This window comes from Euprymna scolopes, chromosome 41, assembly GCF_053919585.1.
Source record: "Euprymna scolopes isolate OS-2025 chromosome 41, ASM5391958v1, whole genome shotgun sequence".
NCBI classification, from domain to species: Eukaryota; Metazoa; Mollusca; class Cephalopoda; order Sepiida; family Sepiolidae; genus Euprymna; species Euprymna scolopes.
Window position 1 is genome coordinate 4898673 of NC_136522.1, and position 27145 is coordinate 4925817.

The following is a 27145-nucleotide window of genomic DNA, read 5'->3' on the forward strand; positions in this document are numbered from 1 at the left end:
AAAAAATACAAAATCTGCATATCATATTTAAGTGTATCTTATGACCGGGCAACGCCTGGCGGCTTGTTAATTTTTGTTTTTATTCCTATTTAGAATGCCTCCCCATGAGACAGAGTTAGACACCAGGGTCGTTTTTTGAACGTTGGGGAAAAGAAACAAAAATTAAAAATTGTCTCAGTCGTGAAGGATTTCTCCTTCACTGACAGAGAACAAGAAATTGAAGTGCAGCATCTGAAGAACAGATACTACACTGTGATCTTGTCCCGAAGGCCACCAGTTACATCCCTTTATTGTCTCTGCGTTAGTTCATTATTTCTGAAATAGGTAAATCAGCTTGATTCATAACATCTACTTAGATAAGAAATGGTTTTTGCTTTGTTTCTTTCGAAAAGTAATTGTTTTTTTTTTTTTTGTTTTGTTTTGTGCTCAGATCCAACTACTGACAGCGAAACGGGTTCGAAACCTACCCTCTTCCTCGTATCATTACCGCAACACCAAAAAAATTTTGTTATTCTTCACTCAATTCCAATTACGTCTTTGAAATTTTTTTTTTTTAGGATGAAGTTCTGAGTGAGCTGAAACGGTATCGTGCATATGGAACTGTCGACTGGCAAGAAGGATGGTGTTCAGGGATGATTTATGGCCAAGATAGCAAGTTAACATCATTGCTTGCCAAGGTAGATATTTCTATGTATCCTATTTCTCGACAGTTTCTATGTTTTTATGTGGATATATATATATATATATATATATATATATATATATCCACATGATATTGAAGTTTTAAACCTTTAAAACTATGCATAAAAATATTTTTTTATCATTCGTTAGAAAACCATCTAGTCAGTAAGTCATTTAATCACCTGCAATCACTGCATCAACTCGCTCTCGAATTTACTATAATACCAATAATTTATTTTTCAAGGGATCATCAGTTGTTTACCATGAAACACTGTTTCGGGGATTTATATATATATATATATATATATGTTTGTATGTGGATATATATATATATATGTATATATATATATGTTTGTATGTGGATATATATATATATATGTATATATATATATGTTTGTATGTGGATATATATATATATATGTATATATATATGTTTGTATGTGGATATATATATATATATATGTATATATATATATATGTTTGTATGTGGATATATATATATATATGTATATATATATATATGTTTGTATGTGGATATATATATATATATGTATATATATATATATGTTTGTATGTGGATATATATATATATATATGTATATATATATATGTTTGTATGTGGATATATATATATATATGTATATATATATATGTTTGTATGTGGATATATATATATATGTATATATATATATGTTTGTATGTGGATATATATATATATGTATATATATATATGTTTGTATGTGGATATATATATATATGTATATATATATATGTTTGTATGTGGATATATATATATATATGTATATATATATATGTTTGTATGTGGATATATATATATATGTATATATATATATGTTTGTATGTGGATATATATATATATGTATATATATATATGTTTGTATGTGGATATATATATATATGTATATATATATATGTTTGTATGTGGATATATATATATATGTATATATATATATGTTTGTATGTGGATATATATATATATGTATATATATATATGTTTGTATGTGGATATATATATATGTATATATATATATGTTTGTATGTGGATATATATATATATGTATATATATATATGTGTTTGTATGTGGATATATATATATGTATATATATATATGTTTGTATGTGGATATATATATATGTATATATATATATGTTTGTATGTGGATATATATATATATGTATATATATATATGTTTGTATGTGGATATATATATATATGTATATATATATATGTTTGTATGTGGATATATATATATATATGTATATATATATATGTTTGTATGTGGATATATATATATATATGTATATATATATATGTTTGTATGTGGATATATATATATATGTATATATATATATGTTTGTATGTGGATATATATATATATATGTATATATATATATGTTTGTATATGGATATATATATATATGTATATATATATATATGTTTGTATGTGGATATATGTATATATATATATATGTTTGTATGTGGATATATATATATATGTATATATATATATATGTTTGTATGTGGATATATATATATGTATATATATATATATGTTTGTATGTGGATATATATATATATGTATATATATATATATGTTTGTATGTGGATATATATATATATGTATATATATATATATATGTTTGTATGTGGATATATATGTATATATATATATGTTTGTATGTGGATATATATGTATATATATATATGTTTGTATGTGGATATATATGTATATATATATATGTTTGTATGTGGATATATATGTATATATATATATATGTTTGTATGTGGATATATATGTATATATATATGTTTGTATGTGGATATATATATATATATATATATATATATGTTTGTATGTGGATATATATATATGTATATATATATATGTTTGTATGTGGATATATATATATATGTATATATATATGTTTGTATGTGGATATATATGTATATATATATATATGTTTGTATGTGGATATATATATATATGTATATATATATATATGTTTGTATGTGGATATATATGTATATATATATATGTTTGTATGTGGATATATATATATATGTATATATATATATATATATGTTTGTATGTGGATATATATATATGTATATATATATATGTTGGTATGTGGATATATATATATATGTATATATATATATATATGTTTGTATGTGGATATATATATATATGTATATATATATATATATGTTTGTATGTGGATATATATATATATGTATATATATATATATGTTTGTATGTGGATATATATATATATGTATATATATATATATGTTTGTATGTGGATATATATATATATATATGTATATATATATATGTTTGTATGTGGATATATATATATATATATATGTTTGTATGTGGATATATATATATATATATATATATATATGTTTGTATGTGGATATATATATATATGTATATATATATATATATGTTTGTATGTGGATATATATATATATATATGTATATAATATATATATGTTTGTATGTGGATATATATATATATATGTATATATATATATATGTTTGTATGTGGATATATATATATATATGTATATATATATATATGTTTGTATGTGGATATATATATATATATGTATATATATATATATGTTTGTATGTGGATATATATATATATATATGTATATATATATATGTTTGTATGTGGATATATATATATATGTATATATATATATATATGTTTGTATGTGGATATATATATGTGGATATATATATATATATATATATATATATGTTTGTATGTGGATATATATATATATATATATATATATATATGTTTGTATGTGGATATATATATATATGTATATATATATATATATATGTTTGTATGTGGATATATATATATGTATATATATATATATATATATATATGTTTGTATGTGGATATATATATATATATATGTTTGTATGTGGATATATACATATATATATGTTTGTATGTGGATATATACATATATATATGTTTGTATGTGGATATATACATATATATATGTTTGTATGTGGATATATACATATATATATGTTTGTATGTGGATATATACATATATATATGTTTGTATGTGGATATATACATATATATATGTTTGTATGTGGATATATACATATATATATGTTTGTATGTGGATATATACATATATATATGTTTGTATGTGGATATATACATATATATATGTTTGTATGTGGATATATACATATATATATGTTTGTATGTGGATATATACATATATATATGTTTGTATGTGGATATATACATATATATATGTTTGTATGTGGATATATACATATATATATGTTTGTATGTGGATATATACATATATATATGTTTGTATGTGGATATATACATATATATATGTTTGTATGTGGATATATACATATATATATGTTTGTATGTGGATATATATATATATATATACTTGTATGTGGATATATACCTATATATATATGTTTGTATGTGGATATATATATATATGTTTGTATGTGGATATATATATGTGTTTGTATGTGGATATATATATGTGTTTGTATGTGGATATATATATGTGTTTGTATGTGGATATATATATATATATGTTTGTATGTGGATATATATATATGTGTTTGTATGTGGATATATATATATGTGTTTGTATGTGGATATATATATATGTGTTTGTATGTGGATATATATATATGTGCTTGTATGTGGATATATATATATATATATATGTTTGTATGTGGATATATATATATATGTTTGTATGTGGATATATATATATATATATATATGTTTGTATGTAGATATATATATATATATATATATATGTTTGTATGTGGATATATATATATATATATGTTTGTATGTGGATATATATATATATATGTTTGTATGTGGATATATATATATATATATGTTTGTATGTGGATATATATATATATATATGTTTGTATGTGGATATATATATATATATATGTTTGTATGTGGATATATATATATATATATGTTTGTATGTGGATATATATATATATATATGTTTGTATGTGGATATATATATATATATATGTTTGTATGTTGATATATATATATATATATGTTTGTATGTTGATATATATATATATATATGTTTGTATGTTGATATATATATATATGTTTGTATGTGGATATATATATATATATATATATATATATATGTTTGTATGTTGATATATATATATGTTTGTATGTGGATATATATATATATATATATATGTTTGTATGTGGATATATATATATATATATATATATATATATGTTTGTATGTGGATATATATATATATATATATATGTTTGTATGTGGATATATATATATATATATATATATATGTTTGTATGTGGATATATATATATATATATATGTTTGTATGTGGATATATATATATATATATATATATATGTTTGTATGCGGATATATATATATATATGTTTGTATGTGGATATATATATATATATATATATGTTTGTATGTGGATATATATATATATATATATATATATGTTTGTATGCGGATATATATATATATATGTTTGTATGCGGATATATATATATATATGTTTGTATGTGGATATATATATATATATATATATATGTTTGTATGTGGATATATATATATATATATATATATATATATGTTTGTATGCGGATATATATATATATATGTTTGTATGTGGATATATATATATATATATATATATATATATATATGTTTGTATGTGGATATATATATATATATATATGTTTGTATGTGGATATATATATGTTTGTATGTGGATATATATATATATATATATATATATATATGTTTGTATGTGGATATATATATATATATATATATATATATATGTTTGTATATGATATATATATATATATATATATATATATATATATATATATATGTATCTATCCAGTTGAATTAAAGTCGGTCAACTTAGCTCTTATGCATAGATCATCATATAACGATTAGATCACTGTCTTACTGACGTAAATAGACATTTAAAATTAAAGTGTTTAAATTCAACATTATTTCACGCGGTTAATGGTAGCCGAATTGATTAGGTGTTCGCTAATCGAGCCAGAGATGTCTTGTGTTGCGGTGTTCGAATCGTTCGACTGGTATTAATCGTGACACCCTGCACTGAAGATTCCTGAAAGGATGAAAAACTAGTGTCTGTAGGTATTTAATTATTACAGTAAAAGAAATAATTATATATATATATATATATATATATATATATATATATATATATATATATATATATGCTGAAATAGTCCACAGGATAGACCAGGCTAGTGCTGCTTTTGGTAAGCTTGAAAAATATATCTATATTAAAAGTTTGACTCATGTCCAGGCAACCTACATCTAAAATTTCAAGTGTTTAGACTCAAAATTGGTGGAGGAGTTTGGTAGAGTTTGCAAAGGTCAACTCTTTCAACTTTGACCTCTTGGCAGCCAAATTTTCTTCCAAAAACTGATTAAAAACTTGCTGCATGTCTGAATACCCTTTATGTAAAATTTCAAATGTTTAGACCCAAAATTGGCTGAATAGTTTGCTAGAGACCGCAAAGGTCAAATCTTTTGAACTTTGACTCCTTGATAGTGAAATTTTCGGCCAAAAACCGATTAAAGTGCTTGCCCTATGTCTGAATATACTTTATGTAAAATTTCAAATGTTTAAACCAAAAATTGGCTAAGAGGTCAAATTTTTTAAAACTTTGACTCAAATTTTGACCTCTTAACATTTGTTTTAAAAAATTTGTTTTATGTTCAAGTAACCTATATCTAAAATATCAAGTGTTTCGACCCAAAATTGACGGGAGAGTTTGGTAGAGTTTTCAAAGGTCAGACCATTGAACTTTGACCCCTTGACAGCCAAATTTCTGGCTGAAAACCGATGAAAATTTTTCCCAATTCTCAATACCCCTTTTGTCAAATCTTGAGTCTGTAGACCGAAAATTGACAGACTAGTTTGGTAGAGAATTGCACACACACACACACACACACACACACACACACACACACACACACACACACACACACACAATTTCATTTTATAGATATATCATTTTTTAAATTCATTTAAACTCTTTTTTTACAAGTGGAAAATATTCCATTAATACAAAATAATAAATTTAAATTAATAAATAATGTTTATATAACTTCAAAACAGTTCACTGTCGTTTATGAAAGTATGATAGGTTATGAAAAGAAAGGGTTGTAAAGAGATAGCTTCGAATTCGGGGGTATCAAAACCAAAGCAAAATATGATGAAAGTAAAAATAAAATAGATAAACCCTATAATTTATTATACCATACCTGTTCACACTGAAACACTTATCACAATATTCTGTGGATCTATATTAAAAAACCTTGTTAAACTTTGTGACATATTTCCATTCTATGGAGGTCAGGCGCGAACGAACACCCCATAATTTTATTATAGCATATTTCTTCAAACTGAAACATAATTATCAAAGTATACTTACGCAGATAGATATGAAAAGTCTTTATTAAAGTTTGTTCCTATTTCCATTCTATGGAGGCCAGGCGTGAACGCAGACCCTACAATTTTATTATACTATCCCTATTCGAGTTAAAACATACTTATCAAAGTATTATTATGTACATCTATATCAAAACACTTGTAAACGTTTTTTTTTTAATTTTTTATTTCCATACTTTGTGGACCAGGCACGTACGTAGACCCCACAATTTTAATGAACCACTGTTCTGCCAGATCAAACATACCCATTCCTGTGTCTTGATACATCTTCTATCATTATATATAATCAGTTTTATAAAATAGTCAACCATATAGGAGCCTATTCGTGACCCCACACACACACACACACACACACACACACACACACACATATTCAGCTTTATATTATAAGATATATATCTAATATAAAGCTGAACGTCTGTGTGTGTGTGTGTATCGGCAAAAAAAGCGACCCCCCTCCCTGTAGAAAAGTGCCCAGTTGAGGGTGAAGAAATTAATGTTTTTATCCAATTTTTCGATATGTGTCGTCCAAAGGGTCGAGCTTCAAAACCAGCTAATCTCGTGAAAATCTGTCCCATCTGTCGAAAGTTTTAGGCAAACATACATACATACATACATACATACATACATTTAAACAGACAGGTGAGATGACCCACACAAAAAGATATATTTACTTTCAGCATGAAACTTTACAAACAATATCCAGTTTCATCTGCCTTAATAGATTCGTACTTGTCAACAAAATCTCCCATGTTAAATGAAAAATTAAAAACAATTTCCATGACAAAATAGAAATATCATTTTCAAAAATGTCGTAAATTGATCAAATAGTTTTAAATAAATAAAATTTCATAAGTGACCAAAGCACAGCTGTCTTGTCCACCATTTTGGGAATAATTTTTAAGACAAAAACAAATAGTGATAACTCAATAATTTAAACTTGCAAGATTTATGTTGTAATGTCTACGAATTCCCATTAATTGCTTAAAAATGATTTTCGTTTATAAAAATAAAAGTACTTGATCAATTCATGCGCTTTTTGGAGTATGGTATTTTTGTTTTGACACAGTGATGTACATCATAGAGATTTTTCTTTATTTTTGTTTTTTAATATAGGGGTAAATTCTGGACAAAAACCTCAAGATTATTTAAATAATGTAGTCTACCTACTTTCTTTTATATGACAGAAAAATTATATATATAAAAATTTATATGCAGAATTTAAATTAACACTGGTGTTACCAGATCAGGTTGTTTAAAGATATTGGCTTCCTTACGCAAATGCACCAAATTATTAAAACCCTTTTTTAAAAAATTTTTTTTTTAACCCTTTGCAAAACTCAATCATGTTCTGCAAAGTCACAAACAAAAAACAACAGTCTGCCTCCCTTCCCTTCTCTTTTTCTTCTCTTGCTTCTCTACTGGCTTCCTGACTTCAAATGATAATATTATAACCTGTTCCTTTCCCCTTTGCAAAGCTCAAACATGCTCTGCAAGGCCAGGAACAAAAACAACAGAATCGACTACAAAGCAATTAAATCAATATTACGAATTAACAAAGATATCAAGACAATCAAACCAACTTGAAGCGTAAAAACCTTTTTCCAAAATTACTCGATTTGTCATTAAATAACTTGAAAAGGGTTGATATGCCAATCCAAACCTAAAATTAACAATTTTTAAAGTTTATTGTATCATTTATTTTTTTTGTAATGTTTTTCGTTTTTCCAGTCGTATGAAATTTTCGCCTTCAGCAATCCTCTCCATCCAGAAGTTTTCCCAGACATTCGTAAAATGGAAGCAGAAGTTGTACGAATGACTTGCAGTCTTTTTAATGGCGGACCGGAAAGTTGTGGAGTCGTAAGTTTTTTTTTTTTTTTTTTTTTTTTATAACACTTATGCATCTGCTATTCTTGACACCCCCTTCTCGGTTATAGTCAGCTAACACCTTTCGTAATTTTCTGCAAAGCGCTACCGGAAGCGAAGATAAAGCAAATCAGTTCCTTCACTTTTTTTGTTATTCAAAATTGTGTATTCGATACATTTTTTTTTTTTTATGACGTTTCTGAATTTTTGAGATTCCCGGAATTGGTCATTCATATCATTTGGATTCTTCAGACTATTGTTCTCATCTTGAGTTTTCACAACGTTTCGGTCGATATAACCTCCAACCTTCTTCAGGTGTATCTTCTCGAACTCTGGAATGTTTCTTTCAAACTTTTTTTTTTTTTTTTTTTCAAACGGTGGTCACCACTTATCAAGGCCCGGAAGCCACTCAGGGATAAGGGTTATTGCAAGTACAGTACGTCAGTGTGGAGATTTGATGAAGTGTTTACTTAAGGGGGCAGTTAATTAGGAATTTGTTAACGTTGGATTTGAAGACATCCAAGTTGTAGTCAGGTGGGAAGCAAGCAGACGGAACAGAGTTCCACAGGCGTGCAGTTCTAAGAAAGAAGCTTTGTTCATGGAGTCCACGTTTTGATTAAGGCACAGATAAAGAGTAGGGGAAATTTTTCAAAGTGGATTCAGCTAGACGGGTGTTTTTCGTGAAAGATTGGCGAGGGGGGACCAGAGATTGGAGTTCAGACGAGCACCTGCCATGGGAATAACGATAAAACAAGGATAGGCTCGTAACGTCTCTTCTGTGGGAGAGAGGTTGCAGGGTAGAGAAAAGGGCATCCCCCAATCCCCCACTAAGCCACGAAGTCTATTTTGTACTCTGTCAAGGCAGGATAGGCTGTTTTTAGCAGCTCCTGCCCAGATATGGCAGCAGTATTCCATCCTTGGACATACTTGGCGTTTTTATAGATACAGAATTGCATCAGTAGTGAGATATCTTCTGGAGCGGTAGAAGAATCCCACCATCTTTCCAGCGACCTTGGCAACAGACTTGATGTACTCAGGGATTTGGACGGAATTTTGAATGGAACTCTTTATTTACTTTATGGGTGTAGCATGTTCTTGTTCTGTCAGCCATGACTGGATAGGTTTAAGGCTCCTAAAATTCATACTAGAATTGGCACAGTGTTTAGAGTACTTTGGAAAATCAGTTGTTAAAGTGATATCCACCTGAAGGTTGAAGGTTCAATTCTCAATGTGGGCGACTGAAAAATATAATTGCGAATTATTTAGAACCTCTGTCCAGTCATGGTTCCACAGAAATGCTTCCATCAACAATCTATAGCCCCCCCCCTCCCCATCATCATCATAAACCATTCATGGAAAACACTCGTCGAGCTACAACCACTATCAACAATTTCCCTAAAACTAAATTTGTACCTAAAACTAAACAAAAATTCCATCAGCAAAGATTCTTTCATAGAGGTACCCGTCTTTGGAACACAATACTGTGGGGCTGCTTCTCAGCTGACTATAGCATGGTCGTTTTCAAGTCTAACATAGGCAAGTGCTTGTTGTAAATAATAAATTTCTACTCAATTTCCATGATTACCGATTATCATAGTGTACAGTCATTAACCCTTTTCCTTGAGGGGCCTCAGGGCCTTGATAAGCGGTGACTCACATGTAAAAAAACAAAACAAAAACAAACAAACCCACACCTGATTGTGTGTCTAAATTTCTGAATAGGCGGTAAATAAAATAATTTATGATAATGATCTGTATTTTTTTATGGAAATCGCTCTAGACAAAGAAGGAAGCTACTTGATGTAAGGAATTAAAAAAAGAACATTGCCAGGGCCGCTGCAAAAAAGGTAGGCTCTCTTTACCGTGCTAGAAAACTACTGACACCTGAAAGTATCCTGTACCTCTATAAGGCCACCATTCGCCCATGTATGGAGTATTGTTGTCACATTTGGGCTGGTACATCTGCTACTAGTCTCTCGCTCCTAGACAAGGTTCAAAAGAGAGTCGCCAATCTGATAGGTCCTAAACTGGCATCTAAGCTTCAGCCTCTGTCCCATCAACGAAACGTTGCATCTCTCTGCCTGTTCTACAAATATTTTAATGGTGAATGCTCTGACGAACTGCAGACACTTGTGCCCCCACGACGTAGACACCCTCGACAAACCCGACAGGCAGCTAAATCCCACCCCCACACTGTAGAGATCCCTAGATGTAACAGATCTTTCTACTCTAATAGTTTCTTCCCCAGAACCGCTAGACTCTGGAATTCCATTCCAGGTCCCTGCTTCCCTAACTGTACTGACATGCAGAAGTTCAAGTGTAACGTGAACCGACATCTTGCTGCCCAAATCCCAACATAGTGCCCCAGTAGTTGCTGCCCCTGATAGTAGCCCCCTACACCAAAGTGGCAATGTACCTTGTTTGGGGTGAAAAGTAAAAAAAAAAAAAAAAATAAATGGTGCTTGTTAAGTCGACAGATCAATTTTTTTTTAAATATGTCGTTTGAAGCAAAAATAATATTACTTAGTTGTCATGTTGAAAATAATAATATATCCAAAAATTATGAAAATTCATCAAGTAGAAAGTTATTTATAGTTAAAAATAATTTTTGTGGAAAATTACATTTTCCCTAAATGTAAACACCTTGAAGATTGGGAATACAGGGGAAATACTTATCTCCGTTTTCGCCACTTCATACTAGAATTTGTGCAGTGTTTAGAGTACTTTGGAAAATCAGTTGTTAAAGTGATATCCACCTGAAGGTTGAAGGTTCAATTCTCAATGTGGACGACTGAAAAATATAATTGCAAATTATTTAGAACCTCTGTCCAGTCATGGTTCCACAGAAACGCTTTTTTTAAAGACCATAGCGATGGACTTTTTTTTTTTTTTTTTTTTTTTTTGTTTTAAATTTTTTTTTTTTAATTTTTTTTTTTAAATTTTTTTTTTTAAATTTTTTTTTAAAAATTTTTTTTTTTAAATTTTTTTTAAAAAATTTTTTTTTTTAAATTTTTTTTTTTAAATTTTTTTTTTAAATTTTTTTTTTTTAATTTTTTTTTTTAAATTTTTTTTTTTTTACTAAAAACACAATAGCAGTAGTTCTACTCAATGAATTTTCATAATTTTTGGATATGTTACTGTTTTCGACATGTAAGTAATGTTGTTTTTGCATAAATCGATATATTTAAAAAATCGATCTGTTGACTCTATCTTAACAAACACTAAAAAAAAAAATACAATTTCAAGATCAAAAACTTGCCAATGATAAATGTTAGATCTGACCCAGAAAACAGCAATTTGTCAGAAACATCACTCCTAGAATGTGAGGACTAAAGGATTAAATAAAGGAAACGAGAGATGTACATCTGCTGAAAGTAAAAAAAAAAACAAAAAAAGTAAAAGAGATTCCTTGTGTCGGTTGATTTTCTAATATCACTCCATTATTTCCTTTTATCGTCCACGTCTTCCTCTTTGTGATTTTTAATTTGACATTCATAAATTGTTGAGAAATCAGTTGTTCTAAAAACGGTTCAATGTTTGAAGGGAAATAACTCTTTTGTGTACGTTGAAGTTATCTGCCCTTGATGAGAAATATTGAATGAGGATTATCTGCCCTTGGTGAAACTCATTAAAGCAAGATTATCGATGCTTTTGCAATCGTTGTCATTGGTTAGAGGGAGATAACTGAGAGATTCGTTCATTTTTTTTTTTTTTTTGGTGCGAGAATTTAAGACGCTAAAAAATTTAACCTTATAAAAGATGATTTTGTAATTTTTATCAAAGAAAATATTCGAATAATTGTAAAAAAAAAAAAATACTTTTTTAAATTATTATTTATTTAATGTAACAAGGTTTTATAACTTATATATAAGTTAAGCATCAGTTTTAGTCATTTAGAACTGCTTTAAAGCTTTACTGCTCACTCATTTTTCAACCAAATTTCAAACAATTATTACAGTTTATAGATCACCTTCTCAACTATATTGTGAAAAGAAAATTTTCAATTTTCGTTCAGTAAAACAAAAGTTATGATGAATTTTCTGGTGTTCAAAATTGTGAAAATATGTAAGGTGAGTGACACTTTTTATGACTGGTTTCCATAGCAACCACGTCGCTGAAGTGACTACTGTTGCTGCTAATTCACTGCTATCGCTAAAAGAGAAGTAGCAAGTGAAACTGAGAGAATGAAAGCATGAGGGTATTTTATTGAAAGCAGATGAGTGCCGTACATTGTTATTACATATGCGTTTATGGGGGCAAAAAAATAAGACTGAAATTAAACAAAGAACAAGATCCTGGATATGACCTTAAACTATATCCAATGGTGAGGCCCCAGCTTGCGGGCTTTGGGGAGTGTGGAGCCAGCCTTTAATTGCCATTGCTCCCAGGTCCACTCTGACCTGGAGTGGGAGTACCTGTTAGGGTCCCAACTATGGGTTAAATAGAATCCGACTTAAAAAACAAATATACTCCATTAAAAAATCGTTCCTCAAAATAACTAGATTCGGCATTAAATAACCTGAAAAAAGTTGATATGCCGTAAAACAACCAACCAACCAACCAACCAACCAACCAACCAAATTTATTAAAAGCCTGGAAAAATCATGGATTACAATAGAAAAATGCGAGCATGAAAAGTAATATGGTTAAGATTTAAACAATGAAAAGTAAAGGACTAGGTGTTGAAACTGGAAAAGAAAAGGACAAGATATTCTAGTAAAAAATATAATAAATTTATAACTTAAAATATTGCACCATTAAGAATTTTTTTTTTCTTTAATGCAATTTATAACATTATATAATCACTTTTTAATGCTGCAATATTTTAAGTTATAAATTATTGGCAAAGTCATCTGTAATTTCTGATAAAAGTATATTATTATCATTATTTTGTATGGATTTATTTTATTTTGAGGTTATATTTTGTCCAGGTGACTACAGGTGGTACGGAGAGCATCATGCTAGCATGTTTAGCGTACAGGAATCAGGCGATGGAAAGAGGAATAAAAATACCGGAAATGTAAGTACAATAATATATTGAGATACAAATTTAATTTATTCCGTGACTGCCATCGTTATTCCCATTTGAATTAATCTGTTCCAATGTATTGGTTGTTAATGACTTGATAACAGCTAATACATTGGAACAGATATATATATATATATATATATATATATATATATATATATATATATATATATATATATATATATAACTACTTAATTTACGCACATGAAATTAATATACGAAAGTATAGATTTATGCGTAAACTTTAAGTATTTACTTCAAAGTGCTCAATATGTAGGTAGAGCTAGTTAGTAAGTTATAAAATGTATATGGCGATTAAGCTACACTGAGTATTCCGCGTTTCATCCACTCTAGGATTCTTCAGGCTTATGTGCATAAGCCTGAAGAGTCCTAGAGTGGATGAAACGTGGAATATTCAGTGTAGCTTAATCGCCATATATAATTTATAACTTACTATATATATATATATATATAATGAAAGAATAACAAAAGTCTATATTTCAAAGTTCATGATGTTGACCATCTTACAATTTATTCCTTTAATTCAGTTGACATTTACAATTCTTGACAGTATCTGTTTTGTAGCACAAAGTCAATCACTTAATTATTATTTATCAATCAGTGAATCTATTTTGCCCTTAAATTGTAAGGTGGTCAACATCTTGAACTTTAGAATATAAACTTTTGTCATTCTTTCATTATATTGCTCTGTAATTACATTGAGCTTCTTGGATAAGAATTGGTATATATTATAAGAAAGAAACTATATTTCCACAGAAATATATATATATATCTTTCCTTTTCCCCTTTTCCCCGTGTATGCCCATCACTTTCACTACACCGACGAAGACTGAAGGATCGGCTGAAAATATGTACATATAAAAAAAGATTTTTAATTTTTTTCATAATATTATTTTGTATTCCTGCACGTCACCAATTGAAAACGAATAAAGAAAAGTTATAAGCTTTTATACTTTTCGTATTCTTTTTTATACATTTCTATTCATATTATATATATATATATATATATATATATATATATATATATGCGTTTATCGCCCCCCCATCCCCCAACCTTATTCACTCTTTCACTCTTCCATCCCATAATTAGAACCATTATATAAAAATTATTATCATTTAATTAAAACCATTATATAAAAATTATTATCATTTAATTAAAACCATTATATAAAAATTATTTTCATTTAATTAAAACCATTATATAAAAATTATTATCATTTAATTAAAACCATTATATAAAAATTATCATTTAATTAAAACCATTATATAAAAATTATTATCATTTAATTAAAACCATTATATAAAAATTATTATCATTTAATTAAAACCATTATATAAAAATTATTATCATTTAATTAGAACCATTATATAAAAATTATTATCATTTAATTAAAACCATTATATAAAAATTATTATCATTTAATTAGAACCATTATATAAAAATTATTATCATTTAATTAAAACCATTATATAAAAATTATTATCATTTAATTAAAACCATTATATAAAAATTATCATTTAATTAAAACCATTATATAAAAATTATTATCATTTAATTAAAACCATTATATAAAAATTATTATCATTTAATTAAAACCATTATATAAAAATTATTATCATTTAATTAAAACCATTATATAAAAATTATTATCATTTAATTAAAACCATTATATAAAAATTATTATCATTTAATTAAAACCATTATATAAAAATTATTATCATTTAATTAAAACCATTATATAAAAATTATTATCATTTAATTAAAACCATTATATAAAAATTATTATCATTTAATTAAAACCATTATATAAAAATTATTATCATTTAATTAGAACCATTATATAAAAATTATTATCATTGTTGATAAGAGTTCCTGTTAGCAACAATGATGATAAAATCCTGCCCGCAATAACGTCAAGACGAAACCCATGCCAGCTGGTTATAGCCGATGCCATATTAACCCGTTTATATTTCTATCATCAATGTGTTTATCATTTGAGTTGGTTACCATTCTCAGCATGTTTCTCAACCAAGTCACTCTTCCCGGGTAAACGATTGTGCCACGTATATATATATATATATATATATATATGCGTTCTTATTTATACAAACATTAATGGCTACATATGTGCATACATGTTTCTGTAATCACCCACGTTGGAGGATTACGTCTTCAGGCCAAGAATTACCGTCAAAAGTGATATTTCCACCAAATACATTTTTCTATTTCGTTTATCAAGTTAGAATACAACCTGGGTGGGAGTCATAAAAAACGGTAAAAGGATCAGTGAGGTCTTTGAAGATAATAAACATCTTTTTTCTTTTCCCTTTCCCCCATCCCACCTAACTTTTGGTTTTTATGGCATAAGGTACTTGAGAATTTAGTTTTCTTGTCTTAGAGTCTGTAAGTTAAGAACCTTAGCTATGACACTCCAAATATGGTTTGGATTATTTGGATTGTTTTGACTATAATTCTCATCTGGGTGTTTTTTTTTTTCTCACAACGTTTCGGCCGATGTAACTTCCGACCATCTTCAGGCGCATTCATACTGGATGTTATTGCTTATTTTTGTCTTTCCCAACGAACATAGTTGTTAGAAATTCAAAATCCAAATAGCGCTAAGTCTATTTCTTTTTTTTTTTAAATTCGAATCCATTCTGTTTTTTTTTTTTTTTTTTTTTATGATGTTTGTATATTTTAGAGATGGGAAAGCAAAATCCAAAAATCAATCCTCATCTTAAAAATATACAAACATAAAGTGTGAATACTTATGATAAACCAACACTCGCATTCATGCTGGTGATGATGGTGTTGATGACAATGATGATGATGCTATTCATTTTTGTTCGATTGCAGAATTGCTCCCATCACGGCACATGCTGCTTTCGATAAGGTATGATTGGATTTGAAATTTTTAAACAATAAAAGTGTTATTTCGTGACTAAGTGGTCGGCCATTTTGTTTTTTTACTTTTCTTAAAGCAGGAATAATTAATTCCATTTAGAATTTTGTAATTATTATTTGTAATTTCTTTGATTAGAATTTTGTAATTATTATTTTTAATTTCTTTGATTAGAATTTTGTAATTATTATTTTTAATTTTCTTTGATTAGAATTTTATAATTATTATTTTTAATTTCTTTGATTAGAATTTTGTAATTATTTTTTTTAATTTCTTTGATTAGAATTTTATAATTATTATTTTTAATTTCCTAGATTAGAATTTTGTAATTATTATTTTTATTTTCTTTGATTAGAATTTTGTAATTATTTTTTTAATTTCCTAGATTAGAATTTTATAATTATTATTTTTATTTTCTTTGATTAGAATTTTGTAATTATTTTTTTTTATTTTCTTTGATTAGAATTTTGTAATTATTATTTTTAATTTCTTTGATTAGAATTTTGTAATTATTATTTTTAATTTCTTTGATTGGAATTTTATAATTATTATTTTTATTTTCTTTGATTAGAATTTTATAATTATTATTTTTATTTTCTTTGATTAGAATTTTGTAATTATTATTTTTATTTTCTTTGATTAGAATTTTGTAATTATTATTTTTATTTTCTTTGATTAGAATTTTGTAATTATTATTTTTAATTTCTTTGATTAGAATTTTGTAATTATTATTTTTAATTTCTTTGATTAGAATTTTGTAATTATTATTTTTAATTTCTTTGATTAGAATTTTGTAATTATTATTTTTAATTTCTTTGATTAGAATTTTGTAATTATTATTTTTAATTTCTTTGATTAGAATTTTGTAATTATTATTTTTATTTTCTTTGATTAGAATTTTGTAATTATTTTTTTTTATTTTCTTTGATTAGAATTTTTTAATTATTATTTTTATTTTCTTTGATTAGAATTTTGTAATTATTATTTTTAATTTCTTTGATTAGAATTTTGTAATTATTATTTTTAATTTCTTTGATTAGAATTTTGTAATTATTATTTTTATTTTCTTTGATTAGAATTTTGTTATTATTATTTTTAATTTCTTTGATTAGAATTTTATAATTATTATTTTTATTTTCTTTGATTAGAATTTTGTAATTATTATTTTTATTTTCTTTGATTTGAATTTTCTAATCATTATTTTTAATTTCTTTGATTAGAATTTTGTTATTATTATTTTTAATTTTCTTTGATTAGAATTTTGTAATTATTATTTTTAATTTCTTTGATTAGAATTTTGTAATCATTATTTTTATTTTCTTTGATTAGAATTTTGTAATTATTATTTTTAATTTCTTTGATTAGAATTTTTTAATTATTATTTTTAATTTCTTTGATTAGAATTTTGTAATTATTATTTTTAATTTTTTGATTAGAATTTTATAATTATTATTTTTAATTTCTTTGATTAGAATTTTGTAATTATTATTTTTAATTTCTTTGATTAGAATTTTGTAATTATTATTTTTATTTTCTTTGATTAGAATTTTGTAATTATTATTTTTATTTTCTTTGATTAGAATTTTATAATTATTATTTTTAATTTTTTGATTAGAATTTTGTAATTATTATTTTTAATTTCTTTGATTAGAATTTTGTAATTATTATTTTTAATTTCTTTGATTAGAATTTTGTAATTATTATTTTTATTTTCTTTGATTAGAATTTTATAATTATTATTTTTAATTTCTTTGATTAGAATTTTGTAATTATTATTTTTAATTTCTTTGATTAGAATTTTATAATTATTATTTTTATTTTCTTTGATTAGAATTTTGTAATTATTATTTTTAATTTCTTTGATTAGAATTTTGTAATTATTATTTTTATTTTCTTTGATTAGAATTTTGTAATTATTATTTTTATTTTCTTTGATTAGAATTTTATAATTATTATTTTTATTTTCTTTGATTAGAATTTTGTAATTATTATTTTTAATTTCTTTGATTAGAATTTTATAATTATTATTTTTATTTTCTTTGATTAGAATTTTGTAATTATCATTTTTAATTTCCTAGATTAGAATTTTGTAATTATTATTTTTATTTTCTTTGATTAGAATTTTGTAATTATTATTTTTATTTTCTTTGATTAGAATTTTATAATTATTATTTTTATTTTCTTTGATTAGAATTTTGTAATTATTATTTTTAATTTCTTTGATTAGAATTTTGTAATTATTATTTTTAATTTCTTTGATTAGAATTTTGTAATTATTATTTTTAATTTCTTTGATTAGAATTTTATAATTATTATTTTTAATTTCTTTGATTAGAATTTTGTAATTATTATTTTTAATTTCTTTGATTAGAATTTTGTAATTATTATTTTTAATTTCTTTGATTAGAATTTTGTAATTATTATTTTTAATTTCTTTGATTAGAATTTTGTAATTATTATTTTTAATTTCTTTGATTAGAATTTTGTAATTATTATTTTTAATTTCTTTGATTAGAATTTTGTAATTATTATTTTTAATTTCTTTGATTAGAATTTTGTAATTATCATTTTTAATTTCCTAGATTAGAATTTTGTAATTATTATTTTTAATTTCTTTGATTAGAATTTTGTAATTACTATTTTTAATTTCCTAGATTAGAATTTTGTAATTATTATTTTTAATTTCTTTGATTAGAATTTTGTAATTATTATTTTTAATTTCTTTGATTAGAATTTTGTAATTATTATTTTTAATTTCTTTGATTAGAATTTTGTAATTATTATTTTTAATTTCTTTGATTAGAATTTTGTAATTATTATTTTTAATTTCTTTGATTAGAATTTTGTAATTATTATTTTTATTTTCTTTGATTAGAATTTTGTAATTATTATTTTTATTTTCTTTGATTAGAATTTTGTAATTATTATTTTTATTTTCTTTGATTAGAATTTTGTAATTATTATTTTTAATTTCTTTGATTATAATTTTGTAATTATTATTTTTAATTTCCTAGATTAGAATTTTGTAATTATTATTTTTAATTTCTTTGATTAGAATTTTGTAATTATTATTTTTAATTTCTTTGATTAGAATTTTGTAATTATTATTTTTAATTTCCTAGATTAGAATTTTGTAATTATTATTTTTAATTTCTTTGATTAGAATTTTGTAATTATTATTTTTAATTTCTTTGATTAGAATTTTGTAATTATTATTTTTAATTTCTTTGATTAGAATTTTGTAATTATTATTTTTATTTTCTTTGATTAGAATTTTGTAATTATTATTTTTAATTTCTTTGATTAGAATTTTATAATTATTATTTTTAATTTCTTTGATTAGAATTTTGTAATTATTATTTTTAATTTCTTTGATTAGAATTTTATAATTATTATTTTTAATTTCTTTGATTAGAATTTTGTAATTATTATTTTTAATTTCTTTGATTAGAATTTTGTAATTATTATTTTTTATTTCCTAGATTAGAATTTTGTAATTATTATTTTTATTTTCTTTGATTAGAATTTTGTAATTATTATTTTTATTTTCTTTGATTAGAATTTTATAATTATTATTTTTATTTTCTTTGATTAGAATTTTGTAATTATTATTTTTAATTTCTTTGATTAGAATTTTGTAATTATTATTTTTATTTTCTTTGATTAGAATTTTATAATTATTATTTTTATTTTCTTTGATTAGAATTTTGTAATTATTATTTTTATTTTCTTTGATTAGAATTTTGTAATTATTATTTTTAATTTCTTTGATTAGAATTTTGTAATTATTTTTTTTATTTTCTTTGATTGGAATTTTGTAATTATTATTTTTATTTTCTTTGATTAGAATTTTGTAATTATTATTTTTATTTTCTTTGATTAGAATTTTGTAATTATTATTTTTAATTTCTTTGATTAGAATTTTGTAATTATTATTTTTAATTTCTTTGATTAGAATTTTGTAATTATTTTTTTTATTTTCTTTGATTGGAATTTTGTAATTATTATTTTTATTTTCTTTGATTAGAATTTTGTAATTATTATTTTTATTTTCTTTGATTGGAATTTTGTAATTATTATTTTTATTTTCTTTGATTAGAATTTTGTAATTATTATTTTTAATTTCTTTGATTAGAATTTTGTAATTATTTTTTTTATTTTCTTTGATTGGAATTTTGTAATTATTATTTTTAATTTCTTTGATTAGAATTTTGTAATTATTTTTTTTATTTTCTTTGATTGGAATTTTGTAATTATTATTTTTATTTTCTTTGATTAGAATTTTGTAATTATTATTTTTATTTTCTTTGATTAGAATTTTGTAATTATTATTTTTAATTTCTTTGATTAGAATTTTGTAATTATTATTTTTAATTTCTTTGATTAGAATTTTGTAATTATTATTTTTATTTTCTTTGATTAGAATTTTGTAATTATTATTTTTAATTTCTTTGATTAGAATTTTGTAATTATTTTTTTTATTTTCTTTGATTGGAATTTTGTAATTATTATTTTTATTTTCTTTGATTAGAATTTTGTAATTATTATTTTTATTTTCTTTGATTAGAATTTTGTAATTATTATTTTTATTTTCTTTGATTAGAATTTTGTAATTATTATTTTTAATTTCTTTGATTAGAATTTTGTAATTATTATTTTTAATTTCTTTGATTAGAATTTTGTAATCATTATTTTTAATTTCTTTGATTAGAATTTTGTAATTATTATTTTTAATTTCTTTGATTAGAATTTTGTAATCATTATTTTTAATTTCTTTGATTAGAATTTTGTAATCATTATTTTTATTTTCTTGTATTAGAATTTTGTAATTATTATTTTTAATTTCTTTGATTAGAATTTTGTAATTATTATTTTTAATTTCTTTGATTAGAATTTTGTAATTATTATTTTTAATTTCTTTGATTAGAATTTTGTAATTATTATTTTTAATTTCTTTGATTAGAATTTTGTAATCATTATTTTTATTTTCTTTGATTAGAATTTTGTAATTATTATTTTTAATTTCTTTGATTAGAATTTTGTAATTATTATTTTTAATTTCTTTGATTAGAATTGTGTAATTATTATTTTTAATTTCTTTGATTAGAATTTTTTAATTATTATTTTTATTTTCTTTGATTAGAATTTTGTAATTATTATTTTTAATTTCTTTGATTAGAATTTTGTAATCATTATTTTTATTTTCTTTGATTAGAATTTTGTAATTATTATTTTTATTTTCTTTGATTAGAATTTTGTAATTATTATTTTTATTTTCTTTGATTAGAATTTTGTAATTATTATTTTTAATTTCTTTGATTAGAATTTTGTAATTATTTTTTTTATTTTCTTTGATTAGAATTTTGTAATTATTATTAATTTTTTTATTAGAATTTTGTAATTATTATTTTTATTTTTTTTGATTAGAATTTTATAATTATTATTTTTATTTTCTTTGATTAGAATTTTGTAATTATTATTTTTATTTTCTTTGATTAGAATTTTGTAATTATTATTTTTATTTTCTTTGATTAGAATTTTGTAATTATTATTTTTAATTTCCTAGATTAGAATTTTGTAATTATTATTTTTATTTTCTTTGATTAGAATTTTGTAATTATTATTTTTATTTTCTTTGATTAGAATTTTGTAATTATTATTTTTATTTTCTTTGATTAGAATTTTGTAATCATTATTTTTATTTTCTTTGATTAGAATTTTGTAATTATTTTTTTATTTTCTTTGATTAGAATTTTGTAATTATTATTTTTAATTTCTTTGATTAGAATTTTGTAATCATTATTTTTAATTTCTTTGATTAGAATTTTGTAATTATTATTTTTATTTTCTTTGATTAGAATTTTGTAATTATTATTTTTAATTTCTTTGATTAGAATTTTGTAATTATTATTTTTATTTTCTTTGATTAGAATTTTGTAATTATTATTTTTAATTTCTTTGATTAGAATTTTGTAATTATTATTTTTAATTTCTTTGATTAGAATTTTGTAATTATTATTAATTTCTTTGATTAGAATTTTATAATTATTATTTTTATTTTCTTTGATTAGAATTTTGTAATTATTATTTTTAATTTCTTTGATTAGAATTTTGTAATTATTATTTTTATTTTCTTTGATTAGAATTTTGTAATTATTATTTTTATTTTCTTTGATTAGAATTTTGTAATTATTATTTTTATTTTCTTTGATTAGAATTTTGTAATTATTTTTTTTTATTTTGATTAGAAGTTTGTAATTATTATTTGTATTTTCTTTGATTAGAAGTTTGTAATTATTATTTGTATTTTCTTTGATTAGAATTTTGTAATTATTATTTTTAATTTCTTTGATTAGAATTTTGTAATTATTATTTTTAATTTTTTGATTAGAATTTTGTAATTATTATTTTTAATTTCCTAGATTAGAATTTTGTAATTATTATTTTTAATTTCTTTGATTAGAATTTTGTAATTATTATTTTTAATTTCTTTGATTAGAATTTTGTAATTATTATTTTTAATTTCTTATGAAAAATGTCTTTCTTGTTTGGTTGTCCAGGCTGCTATGACATTCCGAATGAAATTGACACACATTCCTATCGATCCAGTCACGAGGGAAGCTGACGTGAATGCAATGAGGAAAGCTATTAATAAAAACACTTGTGTCGTAAGTAATGTTTCTTTTATTTAATTAATAATTGAAGAGAATTACAATTTTAATGCTAAGTAACGGTCATGTCTTAACGGAATTATTACACCATCAGCTCTTCTTTTTTTTAATTAATAGAAGTTTATTTACAAAACGTGTTGATTTGTGAACTTTTAGTATTTTATAAAAAAAAGTTACAAATCTTTTAAACAAAATGTACAAACAAACTGTAGAAATGTGAACAAAAAATAAATAGAAATATTAAAGCTCTTGGAAGCATCATAAGGAATTGAAAAACTTTGAATAAATAGATAAAACTGTTTTTAGAACACGTTAAAGATGCAAAGATATTTTATTAAAAGAAGGAATGAAAAATACGATTCTCTTTCTTTCTTTCGTTTTTTTTTTTCCTTTCTTTCTTTCGTTTTTTTTTTTCCTTTCTTTAAAGTGGATATATTTCTGATATATTTTGGATTGTAACAGCTTCATCTTCAGAGAGTAAAAGAGTTCTGTTGTCTGTTTTTTGTTTTTGCTTTTTTTGCAAGTAAAATCCTTATGTGTGATGTGGCCATTGCACTCGAACTGCGTTTGTTACAGTTCAAACCTCTCTCGGACCCCCACGCTGTCCAGCACTGTCGAAAGCAAACAAAAATAAATCCAACCTGGCTTTTCTTTCTTTTTTAACACAAGTCGTTTATTACAGTTTTTCTCCGTATCTCGACACCAGCTTAAAAGTCTCTCTCTGCCACTCTGGGGCCATTTCTCGTTTTCGACTTTACACGTCCATCTTTTTCAACCACACTTTTTCTTTTTGACCACGTGGTGTCCTTTTTTTCTTTCTCATCTTGTATATGTGCTTTTATTCGGCAAGCTAGCCATCTTACAGTTCTTGCTGATATTTTCCCATGCATTCTTACACACTCTGTTTTTTTTTTATTACATTTTCACCCCAAACAAGGCACATTGCCACTTTGGTGTAGGGGGCTACTATCAGGGGCAACAGCTACTGGGGTACTATGTAGGGAGTTGAGCAGCAAGATGTCGGTTCACGTTACACTTGAACTTCTGCATGTCAGTACAGTTGGGGAAGCAGGAACCCGGAAGGGAATTCCAAAGTCTAGCAGTTCTGGGGAAGAAACTACTGGAGTAGAAAGATCTTTTACATCTAAGGATCTCTACTGTGTGGGGGTGGGATTTAGCTGCCTGTCAGGTTTGTCGAGGGTGTTTACGTCGTGGGGGCACAAGTGCTTGCAGTGCGTCAGAGCATTCACCATTAAAGTACTTGTAAAATAGGCAGAGGGACGCAGCATTTCATCGATGGACAGAGGCTGAAGCTTAGATGACAGTTCAGGACCTATCAGGTTGGCGACTCTCTTTTGAACCTTGTCTAGGAACGAGAAACTAGTAGCAGATGCACTAGCCCAAATATGACAACAATACTCCATACATCGGCGAATGGTGGCCTTGTAGAGGTACAGGATACTTTCGGGTGTTAGTAGCTTTCTAGCACGGTAGAGAGAGCCTACCTTCTTCGCAGCAGTCCTGGCAATGCTTTCAATGTAATTGTTCCAACTCATGTCTCCTGTGAATGTTAGGCTAAGGAGTTTGAAAGATGTGCTTTCAGATAAAGAGTCATTGGTCATTGCTATTGGTGGTAGAGAAGGTTTCTTGTAATTATTGAAGGAAAACAAGTTTAGTCTTGGCAGCATTGAACGTGACCATCCATTTTTGTCCCCATTCCACTACAGATTGGAGGTCATCCTCTAGTGTTTTTGCCATATCTTTAGCTATGTGTTCATTTGTTTTCCTGTCGTGCCTGTTATAGAGTGTGGTCTCATCAGCATATATACCCATCTCAGAGGCAATTTTGTCGGGGAGGTCATTTATGAATATCAGGAACAATAGAGGTCCAAGGATAAACCCTTGAGGCACTCCCGCATTTATATCATATTGTTTAGATGTACGACCGTCGAGGACAACCTGGATTTTTCTCTTATCTAAGAAGGATTTAATTATGTTAAGTATTCTTCCAGTGATACCGTATGATCTAATTTTCCTGAGGAGACCCTCATGCCATACCCTGTCAAAAGCCTTAGATATATCTAGAGCTACCACTCTTCCCTCCCCTGCTTTGTCCAGTGAATGCAATATACGTTCAGAGATTACAGTTAGAATGTCTGCTGTGGAACGGGCTTGCCTAAATATTGTTGGTCAGTCAGAAGTTTAGCATCTGTAAGGTGATGGACTAGAGCTTGGTTAACTATGGACTCAAATATTTTGGCGAAAAATGGGAGGAGGCTAATGGGGCGATAATTTAATGGGTCAGTTCTTTCGCCAAAATTCTTGAAAACTGGTACCACAGAAGCAGTTTTCCAGCAGCCCGGAAAGCAAGATTCATTAAGGCATTTGTTGTAGAGTTTAGAGAGAACTGGAGGTACTTCCTCGGAGCACTTTTTTATTAGCACAATCGGAATGAGATTAGGTCCACATACTTTTGAAGTGTCAAAGTTTTTTATGATAGCATGCACCTGGGTAGGTGTGATTTTCAGATCTTCTAGCGTGGCGTCTGTCTGCAAAGGAAAATCAGGGAGGGGGTGTTTAGAAGGGTCCAGTGTGAAGTTTGAGGCAAACCGACTGGCAAACATGTTAGCCTTCTCGGTTGCTGAGCAAACAACCTCGTGATTGTTGGTTAGTGGGGGAATTGTTGATTGCCCATTATTTACTGTTGTAGATTTTCCAGATGTCACGGGTTACATATGCCTCCTCCCAAAATTCATTAATTTTGTATGCAATGGATGATTATGTTATTGGCATTGGTTTCCTTGATATCTTTCTAGTTAGAATTCTTTCTGGAAATATATTGGGTACTTATGGAAGGGACAACTTGAAGGTTGCCAACGTTGTTAAGTAAAAGTATTTCTGTGAAATAAACTGGATTTGAACTTGTCAGTCTGTGTTGTTAACCAATGAGCCATCATCATCTCCCTGATGCTGCTGCTGCTGACAATGATGGTAACACGTAAACTGTTTCTTTTTTTTTTTTTTCTGAGCATGAGTGTTGGGCATTTTTTCTTTTTTATTTTACTGCTTTTTCACAGTCCTATTTGGGACAAAATTTACAAGGACACTATGTGGGGAGTTGAGCAGCAAGATGTCTGTTCACATTACACTTGAACTTCTGCATGTCAGTACAGTCAGGGAAACAGGAACCCGGAAAGGAATTCCAAAATCTAGCAGTCCTAGGGAAGAAACTATCAGAGTAGAAGGCTTTTTTACATCTGGGGATTACTACCGTGTAGGGGTGGGATTTTGCTGCTTATGGGTTTTTTTGGGAGGGGTATTTACATTGAGAGAGTACAAGGACTTGTAATACCATTAAAATACTTGTAAAAACAGGCAAAGAGATGCAACATTTTGTCG

At 25.0% G+C, this 27145-nt stretch overlaps 1 protein-coding gene across 1 annotated transcript in view; it reads left to right on the plus strand.

Annotated features, from left to right (window-relative positions):
- The window catches only part of LOC145266315 (sphingosine-1-phosphate lyase 1-like), an 81250-nt gene that overhangs the window by 31852 nt on the left and 22253 nt on the right, over positions 1–27145 (plus strand). The window contains exons 4-8 of the mRNA XM_080121874.1: positions 558–677; positions 8988–9116; positions 14054–14142; positions 17030–17066; positions 23636–23743. Of these exons, the coding sequence (XP_079978000.1) occupies positions 558–677; positions 8988–9116; positions 14054–14142; positions 17030–17066; positions 23636–23743 (483 nt within the window). The remainder of the gene's footprint in view (positions 1–557; positions 678–8987; positions 9117–14053; positions 14143–17029; positions 17067–23635; positions 23744–27145) is intronic.